This window comes from Nyctereutes procyonoides, unplaced genomic scaffold (genome assembly GCF_905146905.1).
Source record: "Nyctereutes procyonoides isolate TBG_1078 unplaced genomic scaffold, NYPRO_anot_genome, whole genome shotgun sequence".
NCBI classification, from domain to species: Eukaryota; Metazoa; Chordata; class Mammalia; order Carnivora; family Canidae; genus Nyctereutes; species Nyctereutes procyonoides.
Genome location: NW_026575125.1, coordinates 107,578,518 through 107,598,281, shown reverse-complemented (window position 1 = coordinate 107,598,281; position 19,764 = coordinate 107,578,518). Strand labels below are relative to the sequence as shown.

General features: G+C 38.0%; 1 protein-coding gene across 4 annotated transcripts in view; it reads left to right on the top strand.

The window, feature by feature from the left end:
* ATP11C (ATPase phospholipid transporting 11C) overlaps nt 1-19,764 on the top strand; it is a 182,319-nt gene that overhangs the window by 70,384 nt on the left and 92,171 nt on the right. For all 4 annotated transcript variants that reach the window (XM_055337932.1, XM_055337931.1, XM_055337930.1 and 1 more), the window contains exon 2: nt 16,650-16,769. In XM_055337932.1, coding sequence (XP_055193907.1) covers nt 16,650-16,769 — 120 coding nt within the window. The remainder of the gene's footprint in view (nt 1-16,649; nt 16,770-19,764) is intronic.

The window sequence follows — 19,764 nt, the reverse complement described above, 5'->3', positions numbered from 1 at the left end:
GAAAACTACTGAAAAAACGAAAACGAGTCCTGTTTTTCCCTTGGAGTAGGATATCTGGATTTTGTGTTTCCTTCTCAGTAGTGTTCTTTAAGACTGGAAGTTATCCAAGAAATAGTGGTGCTGGTTACATGCAGTTGTTTACATATTTATTAGTAAACCCTTTATGCAAGCTTCATTACACATTGTTGTATCAAATACTATACAAATGGTATCAGTTAATCCTTGAAGTGTTGTTTTTTAAGATGCAGTTTATTTTCATTTCCCAGAAGCACAGGGATAATCTTAATATTGTATAAATGTCCTTTGACGGCTTTAGCAGAGTCATTTTTGTGTGGGACTTTCTATATGTCAGTGATATTTCTCTCTGCTCTTCCTGCAGAGAAATCAATGCTGCAAAAAAATACCCTGCCCCAGTTTATGATTATTAAATGAGGTGGACTTGAAAGGAGAACTGTGCATGGCTGGCTGATTTCAATTGTGTTTGCCCTGGACCTACCCGCTCTTCCATAGTGCATACTAGCTAGATGATGGGCCCGCCTGAAAACCTTTTACAACTTGTCCTTGTACATTATGGCAGGTTATATTCATGGAAGTCAAAGTAATATAAATCTAATCTGATTTTCTTCGCAGAAACAATATTACATTGAGGATTATATTCCTGGCCTGATGCCTGACTTTTTTTTTTTGTTTTGTTTTTTAGCAGAAATGACCATAACCACCATTTTTAATCAACTGTTTAATCAACTGGAAATGATGAATCTGAATACTGCTCTGCATAAAATTGTCTGAAGTGTATATAAATCAGTTAACAAAGTATCACCATAACCAGTCGCATTAAATTATGTTTAATGATCTCGTGTCAGTAGACTATACAAAGTTCTTGTTGTCACAATCATTGCCTTGTTTTTATTGAAACTAATCAAAAGGTTTACCAAAAAACACACTTTCTGCAAAATCAAGGAATTCACAAAGGATTTCTTTGGCAGAATGTTGGAGGAGACTTTTGGGGAGACTTGGAATTACGGATTTTTGAAAAGCTGAAGTGAGATTTTCTTTTTGCTTTGTTCATTGTAAATTCTCTGTAGCAGACATAGATTTTGGAGAAAAGGTGTAAGTGACAGCTGAGAGATCTGAAAGGTGATTACAAGTTAAGAAGGTAAAGGGGAGACGGAAGAATGTTGGATGTGGAGTAGGAACCCTGGAGCCGGGAGGGGCCTGGGGCTCATCTGGAATGGAAGGAGAGCCAGTGGGCTGTAACAGAGAAAATAAGCGGAGAAGCTTGGGGCAGGATAAGGTTGGAGAAGCAGAGGAAGAGACCTGGCTCTGCAAGACCTTGCAGGTCAGAGTAAGGGTTTTAGATTTTGATTTTAAAATCAGTGGGAAACTATTAAAGCAGGACTTAGAGAAGCGATCTGATCAGGCTTGTTGTGTGTGGTGGTCATGTGGTGCTGGCTGGGGCAGCTGTCAGAACACTGCGCAGCCATCATAGCTAATTTGTCTGAGTATTTGATTAATATCTGGTCTCCCTCACTACACTGGTGTCAGTTTTTTATTTACCACTTTATCTACAGTATCTTGCATAATAGGGACTTAATAGATGCTGGTTGAATGAAGGCATCAACTGTATTAACAGTTTTGCCTTGGGACCTGCTGTGAAGCACAGGTGTTACTTTTGATTGTGGTGAAATTCACATAACATACAATTAATAATTTTAAAAATGATTCAGTGGCATTTTTAGTACATTCACATGTGAAACCACCAAATCTATCGTGTTCTGTAGCATTTTCATCATTATGACAACCATCAACTTGCTTTCTGTTTTTATGGATTTACCTATTCTGAATATTTTATATAAGTGGAATCATACAGTATGTGGCCTTTTGTGTCTGGCTTCTCTCAATTAGTGTAATGTTGTGTAGTATATATCAGTAATTCATTCCTTTTTATGCCCGAGTAATATTCCATTGTATGGCTATACCATACTTTGTTTATACGATGGGTATTTGAGTGGTTTCCACCTTTTGACTATATTGTAAATAGTGCTGTTATGAACATCAATGCACAAGTTTTTATTTGAACACCTGTTTTCAGTTCTTTTGGGGCATATATATAAGAGTAAAATTGTTGGCTCCTGATAATTCCTTGTTTAGCTTTTTCAGGAGCTGCCAAATTGTTTTCCACAGAGGCTGAACTATTTTATATTTCCATCAGCAATGTATATGCGAGTTGCAATATCTTCACATCCTCACCAGTACTTTTTATTTTCTGTGTCTTTTTAAAATTTTAGCCATTCCAAAAGAATGTTACCTGTAAAATACATGAATGAGGGGCACCTGGGTGGCTCAGTCATTAAGCATCTGCCTTTGGCTTGGGTCCTGAACTCCGGGTCTTGGGATCACCCCCCACCCCCGTACTCAGTGGGGAGTCTACTCTCTCCCTCTGCCCCCCCTCCTCATGCTTTCTCTCAAATAAATAAAATCTTAATTAAATGCATGAATGAACCTCTCCTTATTCACATTGAATATTTCATTCTTTGATACCTCATCACATTGTTGCTCAATATTATGAAAAGTTATAGTGATGCTCAAAGGTGCATGCACACTGGACTGAAATGGGTTCTAAATCTGTAAAATCAGGACACCTGGGTGGCTCAGCGGTTGAGCGTCTGCCTTAGGCTCAGGGTGTGATCCCAGAGTCCGGGGTCAAGTCCTGCATCAGGCTCCCTGCATGGAGCCTGCTTCTCCCTCTGCCTGTCTCTGCCTCTCTGTCTCTCATGCATAAATAAGTGAAATCTTAAAAGATTAAAAAAGAAATCCATAAAATCAAAATCAGTGTCCAACATTCATTCTGGTACATTGCCTTCTAAGAAAAGCTTGCAAGTTTTAGGAGAACCCCACCTTTTCTTCTTACCATTTTTAGGATCGAATATGAGGTCTGAAAGACTAATCTTGACATCTAAAGAAATCTTTTTCTTCTATAACTATGTGTTGCTTAAAACCTCTTCTATTGAAGATGTCTTTTGAGAATTGCATGGAGAATGATGAGGAAGCCCCATGCAATCTTAGAGCAGAATGTTCTCATCACAGGTAATTTTCTTTTGGTTTGACACATTTATATTTCTACCCATTTCCTTGCTGTTTACTTTTATTTCTCTCTCACTGTCTCTTTTTAAAGCTAACTATGCCCAGCATCCAGAGAAGAAATGTACCTGTTTGCCTTTGGTCTAGGGCAAATGACTAGGGACCAAACAGGTACAGAAGCAGGACATCTTAGAATACTCGAGTACACTGTAAGATTTTTCCTGCCCATCCACAGTCATCAGTCCACCATAATTAATTGGTTCTCAGTAATAATGCTAAAATATGCAGATGCACTTTAATTTCTAACCTTCGAGAATCATCTTTATTCTATTGGGTTCTGCCATTTAACTAATGCTGTGATTGTTTTCTCTTTGTGTTTAGGTTTTACATCATATCTGAGTTTCCAAAGTAGAATAAGAATAGACTTAGAAATGTATTAACACAGGGACACCTGGGTGGCTCAGTGGTTGAGCATCTGCCTTTGGTCCAGGGTGTGATCCTGGAGTCCCAGGATCAAGTCCCACATTGGGCTTCCTGCGTGTTGCCTGCTTCTCTCTCTATGTCTCTGCCTCTCTCTGTGTCTCTCATGAATAAATAAATAAAATCTTTTTTAACAAATGTATTAACACATTTGCATACACATATGGCTTTTATAACAATGTGAAGTAGAGTGAAATGCATTGCAATCAGGAGAATTGAGTCTTTGTGCACATTTAATTATCAAGTACTCGTCACGACTAATCTGCTGTGTTCCACTGAGCAACAATCACTTAATGCTACAACCACTGTGCTGTTTCATGATTTAGCTGAAAGCATTTTTCCTGTTCAAAGCTTGCCAGGTATTTTTAATGTTGGCTGTAAAATTCTTATAATTGTTCCAAATACCCCCTATGTGTGCTTTGGAAATTGCTCATTGCTATTTTCAATCATGTACTTGAACAGAACCTCAAACTACTGTTTGTCCTATTTGGTTAAAAACAAAAAAAAATGTTTGGTCTGGGGGGGTGGTATGACCTTTGGTGTAAGAAGTGCTTGTTTTTTAGAAGTCATACATTCTGAATGTGTCTGCTCTCATAAAAATTCTTTTGAGTGGTTTTATATCTCTGCATGTGTTTCATTTTATAGTGAAAAAAACCTTTGTACAAGTAAAATTTGTAATTCTAAGTGGTTCATTAATTTTTAAAATTGTTCTTATGGTGGTTAATCCTAACCTGTTTTAACTTGAGGTTGTTTGTACCCTGACTGCCAGGACAAAAAGTTCATTCTATTTTATCAGAATAAACGGTTTCCCTTGGGTAACAGGCACATTTGAGAACGCATTTATTTTTTTTCGCATGTAAAGATTACTGTTAAGTAATTTGACACTGTGGGGGTTTAAATGGGCATCCATAAAGCCCCAAAAAGCTAATGTACCTTTTAGTGGACCAAAATTAGCACCCTTGGGGCACATGAGCCTTCCCTTGGTCTTTGTGACTTTTTGTGTTTCTTTTATTTTTTCCTCCTTTTCTACTTTGAAGCCTATGAATAAATTTAATCCTGAGTACATTATCTTCTCATATGTATCAGTTTGAAAATTACTCTTTCTCTTCAAACAGGTAATCTCTTTCCCTTTTTTTTTAAGATTTTATTTCTTTATTCATGAGAGGCACAGAGAGAGAGGCAGAGAAGTAGGCTCCTCTCAGGGAGCCCAATCTGGGACTCGATCCCGGGACCAGGATCACACCCTGAGCCAAAGGCAGACGCTCAACTCTGAGCCACCCAGGCGTCCCTCTTTCCTATCCTTGAACAGTTTTTTTGTTTGTTTTGGTCCAGGCTGAAACAGGTGGCAAATGATACAACATCCAAAACCACGTTTCATGTTTTATTGCTGGAAATCTGGCCCCAATTCCCCTGTATCCTTTTAGGTTACTTAGTCCAGCTCTCCTTGAGTTACCCAGGAAGACATCAATTCTCAGAGTTCCCTAAGACGCACACAGACTAATCAGTAGAAGGCAATTAGAACCAAGATCTCCTGGTTTCTTGCCTCTCATAATTAAGCCTTAGAAGCAGAAGCACCCACTTGGGATCATGGCCAAACACTTAATTTTCTTTATCTATTTCTGGCATACGTGGAGAGAATTGTCACAAATTTAACAATTATCTCACCTCATACTCTTGAGTGCCTTCCCGATATTACTGATGGTGAAGAAGTAAGAACCATATTAGAATAGCTTTGCCCAGGGGCACCTGGATAGTGTGATTGGTTAAGCATCTGACTCTTAGTTTCAGCTCAAGTCATGGTCTCAGGGTCCTGGGATCAAGCCCTATGTCGGGCTCCATGGTCTGCTCGGGGTCTGCTTGAGATTGTCTCCTTCTGCTCCTCCTCTTGTGAGCTCACTCTTACTCTGTAATAAATAAATAAATCTTTTAAAAAATGGCAATAGCATTGCACAAGAGGGAGGATTACAGGAGCAGCCTTTCCCCTTCTCTGAGGAACCTCACTATTTTTCCCTGTAATGCAGTTTGGAGAAACTTGGTGTGATATATTCTGATCTTCTTCCCAGTCTGTCTTACAGTGTGGCATTCCTAGTTGCTACTACCTGAAGGCGTATTACAGTTTCACAAATCAGGGCGCCTGGGTTGTGGCAGTCAGTTAAGTGTCCGATTCTTGATTTTTGCCCAGGTGGTGATCTCAAGGTTGTGAGATGGAGTCCTCTGTCAGGCTCCACACCCAACTTTAAGATTCATTCATTCTTTCTCGCTCGCTCTCTCCCCCCCCACCCCTCCTCCTCTTAAAATTCTTTTTTTCACAAATCAATTTTTATTATACAGAAATAATAATACCCATAAATAATGAAGCCATAAATATTTGATGTGGTCTTCAATATACTGAGAGTTTCTACATTATGCTTCAAACATACTGCTAATTTCTGATGAATCTTTTAAGCATGTCTTAGGAGTAATTACAGGTCACCTGTTAAATTTATAGGAGCACCCAATCTTTATAATGCACAGCAGCTTCGAATCCAAAGCTTCTGGGGGGAGAGAAGGGAGATACAGAGACAGCATCAGTAGTTGTAGTACAGTCCCCAAGTGACCATGTGCTCTGCCACAAAGGAGAAATGGTTTGCTAATTTTATATCCATGATGTCAGATCAGCAGTTCCAAAGGACTGGTGGCTTATGTTATACACAACAGACTCCAGGGGACTCCTTGAATGGCCCTCACTTGTGGTCAGACAGGCCACCTGTCAACTTCCCTTGCCAACTGTAGTCCTTTTCATGCATACCAAGGAACAGTGTTTTCAGCCAAGCACTCTCTGTCAATGGCTCATAATTCACCCTGCCCCTTTGTGTAGGGGTGAACTCAGAATGGCCTATGCCTCTTTTGTGGGGCGAGAAGCTTTCTTGCTCTAAATAATACATTTATACCTGAATTATGTTGAGGCCATTACCTAGTTCCGGGCTGCTGACCCAGTTCCTGGAATTTTAATATTCGCATAGTTGGTTAGTATCTGCAAGCTTCATCCTCTTTTCAAGTAAATAGCCTTTACAGTCCTTTAAAGTGATCTCTGGGTGTTTTGTTAATCCTGCAGTAAGCAGTCTTTTAAGTTCTGTGACCTTCTTTTACTGTTAAGAAAGTGGAGGCTCACCTAAGCCATAGATACATTATAAGGTGTATAATATGAGCTTAGGTATCAACAGTACTTCCAAGGGTCATGTCTTTATTGCTTCTCCTGTTCCCTCCAAACCTTGCCCTAAAAGCCTTCACTGAAAGGGAAGGTGCTGTTTTCAAGAACAGACTTCTTTTAAGTCATTGTAATTTGAGCCAGAAGTTGCCACAAGAACATGGTTGAAGGGAAGGCTAGAAATAATTCACTGAAGAGGTGGCTACCTTTTTGTGAGACTCAGCGCCCCTCCTCCTCATTTTCTTGGTTACTCAACTCAGCCTTCCTCCACAATGGAATCTTGTTTTTTTTACCTACCTCTTTTGTTAGGGATTTTAAAACAACAGGTATAGCCTGGATGTGCTATTTAAACCAATTACATACATCCTGGACAGTTTTTTTCTAGCTAGTTTGCTTTCTGTAGGATATTTAACAATACTGGGGGAGGGGATCCATTCCTTGGTTTCACTCACTGAACATACTCCAGCATACATTTGAACTGTTAGACCTTTCTAGAAACTTATTACCACCTTTCTAATGATGTTATCAAAATGGGAGATAAAACCCCGTTTGGGACTTCAGACACTTTTTTTGCAATATATTTTTTTGCTCTAGCTGGAGTTGATCTCTTCATACATTGTAATGAAAATTCTTCTCTGGTGACCTAGAAAGTGATATTTGGATGAGAATTTGCTCTTTTAGGTAGATATTGGTAAAGGCATCTTTCACCCTAATATTCAGTGGTTCTCTTCCTTGCCATTGTTAGGTATAACTGTTTGCTGCTAAGATAAAACTTCCTTAAAAAAAAAAAGATAAAACTTCCTTACCTGTGAGATCTCTAAAAGGTGATAAAAAAAATCCTCTATCCCTAAGGGACTTCCCCACAAAACCCATCTGCTTAGGCTATGTATTTTTTTTTCTACACATTTTTGAAGCTTCAATGTACAGTAGTAGTCGCTCTTATGGTGGGGTGACTCAGTGTATCATAGCGAATGCCTAGATTGTATATCTTTCTCTTTATTAACTTGACTAGAACCCAAAGTTCAATTGAACTTTCGTCAAATGTGTGATATTCTTAGTTACATTTCTTCTCATGGTGTATCCCTTGCAGGCATGGGTTAGAAAAGAACTTTACAAGATAAGAAAAATACCATGTGGTGCAAGATACTAATATTCTAAAATGCTACTTTAAAATCAGAAGTCACAAAGGCAAATCAGGTGTTTGGAGAAGAGTAACAAAAAAGATGTCATATGGTGTCTTAACAGAGGCCAGGACACCAGAGTGCTGCTTCAAAATCTTAAGTAACAAACCAGTCTTCTAGTGCTTCTTTTGCCGCCTCCCTTGGAGATACAGAAACTTGCAAGCCACAGTTGGCTGACTTCCCAAATTCTGAGAAACTTTACAAGGATCACAGGGGTTGGTACAAGTTGCTTGATAATCTGCAGCATTTTCTCTGCGATTTAGCTGCCATTGTGTTAGCAAATTTTCACCTGTCGGTATGCAGCTGGTCCCATCTTTCCCTCCAGCCTCTGAGGTTTGTGATCTATTCTTTTATTCTGATCTTCTCTACCAGGTTGGGCTTTGAGGTCTTGGGGCCTTATTGCTTCCTATTTGCATATGCATTTTTATCCATTTCATGAGGGCTATGGTAAATGGATTATCAGCCTCTACAAGTTATGTGCCTCTCTGTATAGATTTTTTAAGTTTGTTAAGTGTTTGGAATGCAAAGTGGTGTGTAGCTATGGATAGTGAAAGTGAAAAGTAACTTCTCAAACCTTATAGACCTGTATGCTCAGTTCATCTCTAGTTAAGTTTGTGTGCATATTGTCAGGCTCTAGGGTAAGAGAAATACTGTCCACAAGGAAGTGGAGTCGCTGAGCCTCCTCCAAAACTTTAGGAATCTCAGGTTACTTTCTAAAAATGGAAGAATCTCTGAATCATTAAGAAAATTCTTGTTAGAGTCTTAAATCGCTAAATGCTTAACAGCATTTTTGATCTATAATTATCACCTGTCCTAAAGACAGCTGTATTTCATCTTTAGAGCCACATTTCCATAGCCCTGAGGTATTTGGAGTAAAGGCATGTTGGGGAGGGGGAACAGAATGAGAACACTTAGAATTGATTGTCCCTGGTGAAATTAAACTGCTCAGTGGATCACATTTAGATAATCAAAGTCTAACTCTTGAGCTTCCAAGCAAGGAATTTTTCTTACCTAAGTTCTAAGCATTGTATTGCTGATTTTGGTGTTTTTAAAAAGATTATTTATTTACTTGAGAGAGAGATCAAGAGAGAGTGAGCACTGGGGGGTGGGGGGGGTGGGCAGAAGGAGAAGGAGAACCAGGCTTCCTGCTGAGAAGGGAGTCCGACTTGGGGCTTGATCTCAGGACCCTGAGGTCATGACCGAGCCAAAGGCAGACACTTAACGCACTGAGCCACCCAGGCACCTCTGATTTAGGTTTTTGGTTTTGTGGGGTTTAATATCCATTTCCTATAGCAGATTCTATTCAATTAAATGTGCTGCCATCAGGTAGTGCCTAATTAGAGACAATCTTTGTGTCTAGGGATGTACTTTGAATATTCAATTGTCTTTTGATCAGGTGTTTGAGAGTTTCGGTTAATATGACCATAATTAAGCTTTAAAGGCAAGACAACACAAAAATGTCTTGTCCTGGTCTTGCTTCACTACGCCTGGCAAAGGAGAGAGACAGCTTAATCACTTAAGAAGATGCCATAAAAGCAAAATCTGAAAAGTGTGATTTTAGGGCTCCTTTTAGAGTTATGACTATCAATTAAACATCAAGATTATTCTTGGCTTGTTATAATGGAGTGGGCTTGGAAACCTCAGCAATGTGACCACTGAATACATTGTAGCAATTTTAACCAAGAGGCTTAATACACTGGAAATGTTCCTTGGCACTGTGGTGCCCTCCTCCCTGCAGCTCACCCCTCCAACCCTAGAACACAAATACTGACTTTTAGGAGCATTTTAATAGATGCTTGAAATTTTGTTGAAATGCTAGTTCATTCAGTTTTCAGTTCATTTGGCCTTTTAAAGACTGATTATGCTGTTCAAAAACTCTCGTGCTTCAGAAAAGAAAATAGCTTTGAGGCTGGGGTGCAGAGAACAGTTTTAAATCATTGCCAGGGTGGGGGGGAGCACCTGGGTGGCTCAGTCGTTGAGTATCTGCCTTCTGCTCTGGTCGTGATCTCAGAGTCCTGGGATGGAGCCTTGCATTGGGCTCTCTGCTTGGCAGGGAGTCTGCTTCTCCCTCAGTGCACTGTTTCTCGCTCTCAAGTGAATATATAAAATCTTTTTAAAAATAAATCATTACCAGGTTTTCAGAATTTTAATAATTAGTTTTTGTTCATTTCTGAGGAAATACTTAATATTTGCTTTAGTAACTCACAAAGAGCAGTCTGATGACCAGTAACGATAATGCTGTGGGGCTTCTGGGTGGCTCAGTGGGTTGAGCATCCGACTCTTGATCTTGGCTTGGGTGTCAGTCTCAGGGTTGTGGGTTCAGGCCCCATGTTGGACTCCACACTGAGCATGGAACCTACTTTCAAAAATGTTTATATATAAAAATAAGTAAAAACTATGCTGTAATTGCCAGGGATGACATCAGTGGTGATTTGCTGATAACCTGAGTGGCTTTGCATTACATCAGGGCTTGTAATTCTTATTATCTATGATATAAATATAGTTGATAGTAGGTTAACCACATGCAAAATAAGTGTTGAAGGAGAATCTCATTTTGTGAGTAGCTTAAAGTGATTGGAGAGGGCATTATTTGGGGGCTATTTGTATTTGTATGCTTTGAAAAGCAAATTGTTTAAATTTTACTGACTTTTAAAATGTGGGATTATGGCTGGTATTCTAAAAGCTTGTAGGATCTTAGTTAACAGCAGTCACTTACTCAAAGCAAAAGATTGTTGAGCAGTTTTCACAGGCATGGGCTGCAAAGTAGTATTGTCACCTGGGGAGCCTCCAGAAAAAATTACATATTAAATAAAAGACCCAGGCATTGGTGTTGTGTTTAAAGCCAATGTGTGGCCAGAATTAGTAACAACTGATCTATAACTAAGTAATAAATTTTAAGTCTGCAAGCACCTGGAAAGGATGGGGACATGAGCTCTGTTTTAGATTCTATGCCAGCTTTTATAGTGATAGCCTTATATTGAGGTCTCTATTTTCTCTCAGTTCTTATTGAGTAACTGGTCTAGAGGTAATCAAACAAATTATACTCTCAACAGCTTTTTATGTGTTATGACTAGCAAAGGCATGTGATTTTAAGATGGTAGCAGTTGAATAACAGTGCCATTTTGCTGATTTTTATGGAGACGTTATATTTTGGTATACATTACTTAACCTTTTTTCCCCCTACAGTATTCAGTTTATACTATGGAAGTATAAATCAAGAGTACAGAGGGGTGGCTTTTATCTTGAGGGAAAAAATTGAATTGCTTTCTCTGTTAACTCATATATTATAAATATCCTTTTTAATATTTTTCCATACTTTTTATTCTAGTGTATGATGTGCTGTTAAAATAGAATCTGTGCCAGCATATGTCAGTTTTTTTAAAATGCCATTTCTGAGGACATTTGGATGGGAAGCAGTTCAACACAGGATGGACTCTTAATGAATTAAAATTCATTATGAGGTGGCAGGAATCATACACTCCCACTCCAGACTACATCATGTGCCATCCAAAAGAAAAATGTTTTTATGATTCCTATTTGGAGTTTCTCTGCCCTGGCTAAGGTACCCACATTATTCACAATCACAGGAACCCAAAACCACTGTTTTAACACTCCACATTGGCAGCAAGTGGAAAAGTACAGTGAAATTTATGCATGAGTTCAACACTGCCATTTCTATGCAAACTAAACAATGTTATAAGTTAGAGCAAATTCCACCAGAAATTGCTGGTTCTTCAGATTTTAGGGTGAAGCAGGCATGGAAAAGTCCTCTATTTCACCACACTCCAGCCCCAGTCACAGGTAGCTGCAAATCCAAACTTGCCTGGGCTGAAGAGACTTTGTTCTTTTTTTAAAAAAATCCTCAGGAGTGGACATTATACAGCTCCTCTCAGACCCCTCTTTCATCATCTAACAGTGATCACTGCCAGGATCTCCTCCCCCACCCTCCCAAGCCTACACAGCAATTTCAATCCATTTTCTCCAACTTAAATAGGGATAGAAGTCACACAGGCCTTATTTGAAAGTGATCAGAGAAATAATGTATGGGGAAAGCTCTTAGTAAAACTGTAAAATGCCATTCAGATGTAGGGAATTGATAAAAATATTATGTGCCTGGAAAATTGTGTTATGCTTGTTCTTTCCTTTTGTTGTCTGGAATGCTATTACCTGCCAGAGACGAAAGTTGAAGACCATTCAGAATTGGGGAACTACTAGTTCATTTTTGTTTTTAAGTTAATCAGTGGCCACTGTTAATCGAGGGGAACAATCTATATTATGCAGAAAACATCCTCTTTCACTGACCCTCTACCTCTTTTCCTTTTCTCCTTCCTCCTTTCCATTTGTAGAATGAATGATCTGAGAACTGACATAAAAGGTAACTCTTCCTTATTTACTCTATAGCCTCTTCTTGGTTGTGTGAAAAACAAAACAATCATACAAATGTTGAGGGTTGTAAATTGCAGTATGTATATGTACATACATATGTATATACAGAATTGTCAAATAATTTGACAATTTCTGTGATTCAAATCTATACATTATAAGGTTCAGGTCTGTTGTAGAGACTACAGTGAACACCATAACTTGGAACAGGTGGGGGTAAGGGTGAAGCAGAAGCAGAACAAGCTATACTTTATTTAGCAAGGTGTACTCAACTTTCTGTTTACATTTTGCAAAATGGATATTATGGAAAGTTTAGTGCTCTTATCAGTAAGGTATGTCAGATTTTGTATTAACGGTTGCAAACAAAGAAGTCAATCCCTGAATCAAAATATATATAGCTACCGTTCTTTTTTTTTAAGATTTTATTTATTCATTTATTAGAAAGAGGATGCATGAGCATGGGGGAGGGGCAGAAGGAGAGAGAGAAGTACACTCCCTGCTGAGCAGGGTGCCCAGTGCAGGGCTAGATTTCACAACCCATGAGATCATGACTTGAACGGAAGGCAGACAGATGGTTAACCGATTAAGCCACCTAGGCGCTCCTATAGCTGCCATTCTGATAAAAGTATTGTTTATTGGAACAATAACCAGGAACTGCTTGAAAATTTACCATGCAGTCTTAGCATGAGAAGGACCTTGTACAGTCAGTTCGAATGCCGTGTCTTTTGGCAAGTGGGTAATCAGCTAAGCTGTCTAGCACAAATACTTTTTCCACATTGCCATGGATAGAGATTCTGTTCATCCATGCCAGGGTAGAAATCTAGAAGTTACCCTTTTACCCCTTTATATCTATCTATACACTTATATAGATGTATATATTTTTTATGTATCTATACAGACACACATACCCTTTTATTTATTTATATGTATAAATACATATATAAAATCTCCTAAATATCTCCTACTTGAATTTATCCCAATTACTTTTTTCTTTTAAAGATTTAATTTATTTATTCATGATAAAGAGAGAGAGAGACACACACACAGGCAGAGGGAGAAGCAGGCTCCATGCAGGGAGTCCGACGTGGGACCCAGGATCACGCCCTGGGCTGAAGGCGGCACTAAACCGCCGAGCCACCCAGGGATCCCCCCAATTACTTTTTTATTGATTCCATACAGAGTTTGAAAGCAGTACCCCAGTAAATAATTATTTAATAAGCTTTAATGAAAATCATGAGTCAAGAGGTCTTATGTACACTTTTGGTTGATTTTTACTTTTTTAAACTAAAAAATCATTTCCCTTCTAATATCAATATAAGGTACAGGAATTCAGATTGAAATACATCCAAACAGACATTTGGAGAACTTTGCAGTCTCTAAGTAGTCTTGTTTAAAATTATTACTTCGGGGTCAGGATTATTACATCTTTGACTTTTAAATATATCATCAAATGGAAGGAAAATCTTTGAGCCTACATACTTCAAAACTTTCTGGGTTAGGGAATTCTCTTTTTAAAAAAATAATAGAAATATGTGGATATTAGTTCCTATCTCTTTTTTTTTTTTTGAGTTAAATATATGGTTGTCTCAAACATGATAATACACTACCATCAAAGGAAACAATCCCAGAGGCACCTAAGTAGCTCAGTGGTTTATAAGAAAGTTTATTATCCCGAGGAGCTTGGGGGCACAGTCGCAGTTGGCTAAGAGTCTACCTTGGGCTCAGGTCATGATCCCAGGATCCTGGGATGGAGCCCCACCTCAGGTGCCCTGCTCAGTTGGGAGCCTGCTTCTCCCTCTCCCTCTGCTCCTCCCCCTGCTTGTGCTCTATCTCACTCTGTCAAATAAAATCTTTTTTTAAAAGTGTATTGCCCTGATTTAAGAAAACAAAGTAGAGGCGTGGCAGCTCAGCTGGAGAGCAGTGGGTCTCAGAGAGGAGTGGTCGCTGCTGGCAAGGATGGTGCAGCTTCTCAGATTTAAAGCAGCACCCAGTCCCAAGAGCATTACCGCTTTACTCAGCTCACAGTTTCAGAATGGCTTCAGTTATTGCCTGCCTTTAGTGTACTTGCACTACTTAGTTACCTTGCAATTTGTCCATTCCTCTCAAAAAAAAAAAAACAGAATAGCTTGATTAATCTTTTTTTTTTTTTAAGATTTATTTGAGAGAGTGAGGGAGCACAGGATGGGAGGGGCAGAGGGGGAGGGAGGAACAGAAGTGGACTTGAGGCTGAGCGGGGAGCCTGTGGCAGGGCTCTATCTCTGGACCCTAACATCATGACCTGAGCCGAAACCCAAGAGTCTGGCGCTTAATGGCAGTGCCACCCAGTTGCCCCAAGCTTGATTAAACTTAAAATACAAAAGGAAAATCACAAAGTGGTTTTGGGATTAATAAACATTAAAGAAATAAACATTAAAGATTTTTGTCTTGTTAAAGCTACTTATTGTAGGTGTTGGCGTTCTAAGACTTTCCTGCATGTGATGGTTCACATAATAAACACAGTGAATTGGTAGGAGATATGTCAGTTCATTAATACTGAAGAAGAAAGAAGTATAATAGTAATGAATTAGAATTCAGTTGTATGCTGTAAAATCTTGTAACATTTTTTTCATTCTTGGTATATAGAACTTTCAAATGGTTGTCTTAATTATTGCCACTGGTTGAGTAATTATTTCTGCCAAATTTATTTTCTTGCTATACTACTGTTTATATTGATGTTTTGTTTATTCATTTATATAGAGATTAAATCGTACAATCCTTTCATTCTTAATTCAAAGACAATGTATCTTCCTAAATAAAACTAATGCTTGGTTTTAATTAACTGAAAAAAAAAATCTGAGTTTCTGGTAATGATCCAAAGCTATTCCTTTGCATATCAATGTTTTCAATAGAATCTGTACTTAAAATTTTTCTTCCAGCACTATTAAATATATTATTTTTCAGACCTCTTCTGTTTTGATCATTTGAGGTGATTTTCCCTGTTTGACCTTCCATACTCCATTCTTTTCAGATCAATAAGAAAAATGCTGCTCTCAAGAATTAGAGTTTGCAAAGAGATAAACACTAATAAGTGTGAATATCCCAATTTCAGAAAAGGCCTGAACTGGATATAGAAAGTTCTAAAAGGGAACCGTTATTTACATTATAGAAGATTTGCTTACTTCATAAAAGACTTATTTATGTGTGTTTATGTGTTTTGTATATATATCTCCATCTTGAACCTCTGACTCAGTGACAGGGTACGATGGGGTGGTAAGAATATTTAACACTAAACTCATGAGCTGCTGCATTTGAAGGTCAACTAGGAATAAACTAAAGGGTATCTGAATTCATGTTAAAATGATAAGTAGTTCAGCGTTCAAAATTATATACATTTTTCTCTTTGTAACATTGTAAGCCAATAAAACAAAATACAAAAAGTTTGCAAAATAAATTTATTGGAGAATCTTTAAAAACAAAAAATGGAGTAAAGTCTCAGTGAAATAAAAGGATGTGGTAAAATGGAACTCAACCTTGGAACTTTTAGATTCAGCGAAACTACTTTTAAAAAATATAAAGGTGAGGGGCACCTGGGTGGCTCATTTGGTTAGGCAACCAACTTGATTTTGGCTGGGGTCATGATCCCAGGGTTTTGAGATCAAGCCCCACACTGGGTTCTGTGCTGGACGTGGAGCCAGTTTGGGATTCTCTCTCTTCCCCCCATCCCTGTCTCCGTCTCTAAAAAAAAAGAATAAAAAATTAAAATGTAAAAGGGGCATTAGAGATATATTGTGTGAAATGGGACTTTTTGACAGTAGGCTCTGAGAAATCACAAAGGATGTCTTTCCTTTAAAACCAAAGAACTACAACTTTTCTTTGAAGAAATAGCTGATCATCATTAGAGACAGCCGTTCTGTTTCTCTGTACTTACAAGTAATTATTTTCTGTTTAGAAGTAATCTGCATTCTGTTTTGTGTTCTGTGGTAAGGAATTGTCTTCAAAAAAGGCAAGATTGTCTCCAATTGTTGTTGTATGATAAATAAATATTCCCAATCTGACTTTTTTAAGGGAGTGTGTTGCTATGATGGTGATGGTTGAGATTTTGTGTAAGAAATAAAGATGGCAGTAAAACTTTTTCTAGGATTTCTTTTAATTTAAACATTTTAAAATAGCAAGGTTGGCCGCAGAAGAGTTGTCTCAAGCTAAGTCTTTAGTAGGTCAGCAACTAAGAGCCTAGTGGAGTTTGAATGGCCTAACAAGGTTTTCTCCCCTCCCTGGTACTTAGGCAAGAATTTGGAACTCAGTAGAAGCATGGACAAATGTGGTAAGAAACTGACTTTTCCCCCCTTTCTCTTGGTCAGTGTGCTGGAGAAGAGAAAAGAGTTGGTACACGCACAGTGTTTGTTGGCAATCATCCAGTTTCAGAAACAGAAGCTTACATTGCACAAAGATTTTGTGATAATAGAATAGTCTCATCTAAGGTAAGTTGTTTTTTTTAATTCAATAGATATATATAGTGATTCATATAGTGAGCCAGATAATGCACTTATTTATGCTTCCAAGGAAGCTGGTGTATTTATATATGCATATATGAATGTACACCTGTACCATCTACCAACTGTGGTAATTATTCCACCAAAAGGCTATTTTTCTTAAAAAGTATCACTTTGTCTTGTTTTAGGAGATTAACATGTAAAATATGGACAGAATGAGTGAAAACTGTTGCCTAATGAGCATGTATCTACTGGCTTATAGAACACTCTGAATGTATTTGGATAAAATGTCTATTTCCTGTTCATCTTTAACCTTATGGTAGAAAATCTGTCCTCAGCCAGAAGTTTTTATACTTGTGCCTGGGATAGTGAATTGTCCTTTGACTCAGAATCATAGACTTGGAGAACTGAAAGATCCTGAGAGATTATCTGTTCAATTTGCTGACTCTACAGAAGGAGATAGCAAACCCGGAAAAATTAAGTTAGTGCCATGATCACCAAGCAAGAGTTAGTGATAAAGCCAGGAACAGATCTGCTTTATAAGATCTGGTGGCTCAGAATAAAGAGCCCTTTCACAGCATTGTGCTATTGGGGCTCCTTTTTCAGTTTTCTCTCTTATTTTGCCTCAAGTAAGATATAAAATACTTTCTAGGGAATTACTGTTTTCCATATTGTTTTATGTGGAAGATGATAATGTAACACACTGATGGTAAAGTGACTTTTGTTGAACTAATGATAACCATTTTGTTGTAAAATAACTTCCTGATTTCACATTCCAAAAGACCTAGAAGACTCTATTTGTCAAATCTTTTCATATTTAATATAATATTTCTCCTATTTTATCAAGCTTCAGTTTTCCAGTAGGCCAAACAATGCATTAGGATCTTTTTTTTTTTTTAAATAGTCAAGAGCTCATGGGACAAAGATTGTTTCTGAACAGATTTGCATATGTATATCCCTCTGTATCTGTATATATGTTTTCAAAATAAGAATAAAGAAGTGAACATTTCTACATTGATAGACTAATATCTCTCTTTTCTCTGTAAATATTACATGTTTACAGTTTTTCCAGTTTACTAGTCATCTAGTTTACCAGTGGTCTGCTTTTTCATAAAAGCTCTAGATCAGAAAAAGAGGAATTGATATTATACTAGCTGCAGAAAAAGCATGAAATCTTAATACAATCAATAATTAGAAGAGGATAGTGTATGTACAGTGTAGTAGTAAAGAGTTTCATCCTTGTAGACAGAGGACCTGGGTTTGAATTTAAAATAAGTCATTGAAACTTTGTGTCTCAATTTTCTTATCTGTCAAATGGGGATATTAACAGTACTTACATCAGAGGATTGTGGTGAGGATCAAATAAAGGAATCCACAAAAAGCTTTTAAACACTGTGTTTGGCCTATAGAAATGACTCAGGAAGTGGTAGCTGGAACTGTTAATTTATATTTCTGTGATTAGAATTATTATACAATCCTGAGCAGTACTAGTGATTCCCTCCGTCTCGTGTGTTTTGATTATGTGGAGTCATCTCTCTTTAAAAGAGGCCTTTGGGTCCATTCTGGAGAGAACAGTATTTCCATAATTTGAACGTTTCCTTCTCCACTTTGTCTTTTGGCTGTCTGTTATTTTTACCAGAATCTTTTAATTGAAGAAATGTACAATTTATAGCATATGTTAGCTGCCTTCCAACTCTGTAGCAAGTGCTGATTTCCTTATTTAACTCTTTCGTAATAGAAATCACTTTTCTCTTAATGGGTGCTTTTTGTTTACAAATGCCATCAGTAATGCCAGTGTAACACTGGGAATAGGTCTTATTAATGCAGGGAACACTGAAGATAAACACTTTGACCTGCTTTAAATTCTACTGACTGATAAAATTAGTGTTCTTTTCCTCTTTGGGAAACACAATACTTTCTATAGAAAAACTTGTTCTCTGCAGCCTTCCTACTCAAATACAGTTAGCAGGAACCTTTGGGAATCACCAGAATTTTGTAGCTGATACAAAATTTGGAAATCCCCTTCTGTAGCAAAAAGAGCACTGATTGCGTACTGCTAGGATCTATAGGATGTTTTGTTTTCATCATTTATTTCCCCATTACACAGTTTTTTCTTTAAAAATTCTGAGCCTCAATCTTGAAGGTGCTTCAGTGGGTTAAGAATCAATGAGCTCCACCTAACTCTTTGAAGGTATGCCCAAGGTTAAATTTAGAACTCCTGTGTGAAAGACTGTCTTGAATTGAAGTTTCAAGACTAAAATTACGCTAGCATTCTCCCTTATTTTAAAACTCAGATCATCAGTAGAATTTATTGGAGATCTCTTTGAATCTTTTCAAACTCCCTGGACGGTGCCTTTTTAGCTTAAGTTATTAGATCCTAGTGCGGTGATGTTCTGGTTACTCCCTTTACTCTTGAATTTCTGGGAGAAAGAGTGGCACTTTCAAAAAGAGAAAATTCTGCTTCACATTGGTAATGAGCAGTGGAGTAAATGGCCAGGACTTTAAGATTAGGATTTCTTGTTCTAGGCAGCTGTGCTAAGGGGGCTTGTGATATGTTCCCTGACTTCTTAACAGCTCATGAGCTGATAAAAGAAAGAAGAGGGCATATAGCAATAGGAAACTATTATGTGGTAATAATCAGAGTTCCCCAAGGAAGCAGCTCATTTAATAAGTTAAAACAGTGGTAAACAAACAGTGGGGGCCTAGAAACAACAGAAATGTTCCCTTTTGATGTGTTAACACCCCACAGAGGAGTCTAACAGTCCCTGATGTTTGTTTGTTTAATTGAAAACCCCTTAGTTAGGGAACAGAAGGTCAACAAGCCAGAAGCTCAGCTGTTAGCTTGTTGTGGGAGTTTAGCTTATTGTTTTAGAAAATTGATCTTAAGTCACTGGGGACAGTTAAATGCTGATCCTGGACTACATCAGCTTCAAAGTGACTGGACCAGTGGTTTTGATCCCTTTTGGTTTTGGTTACAAGCTGT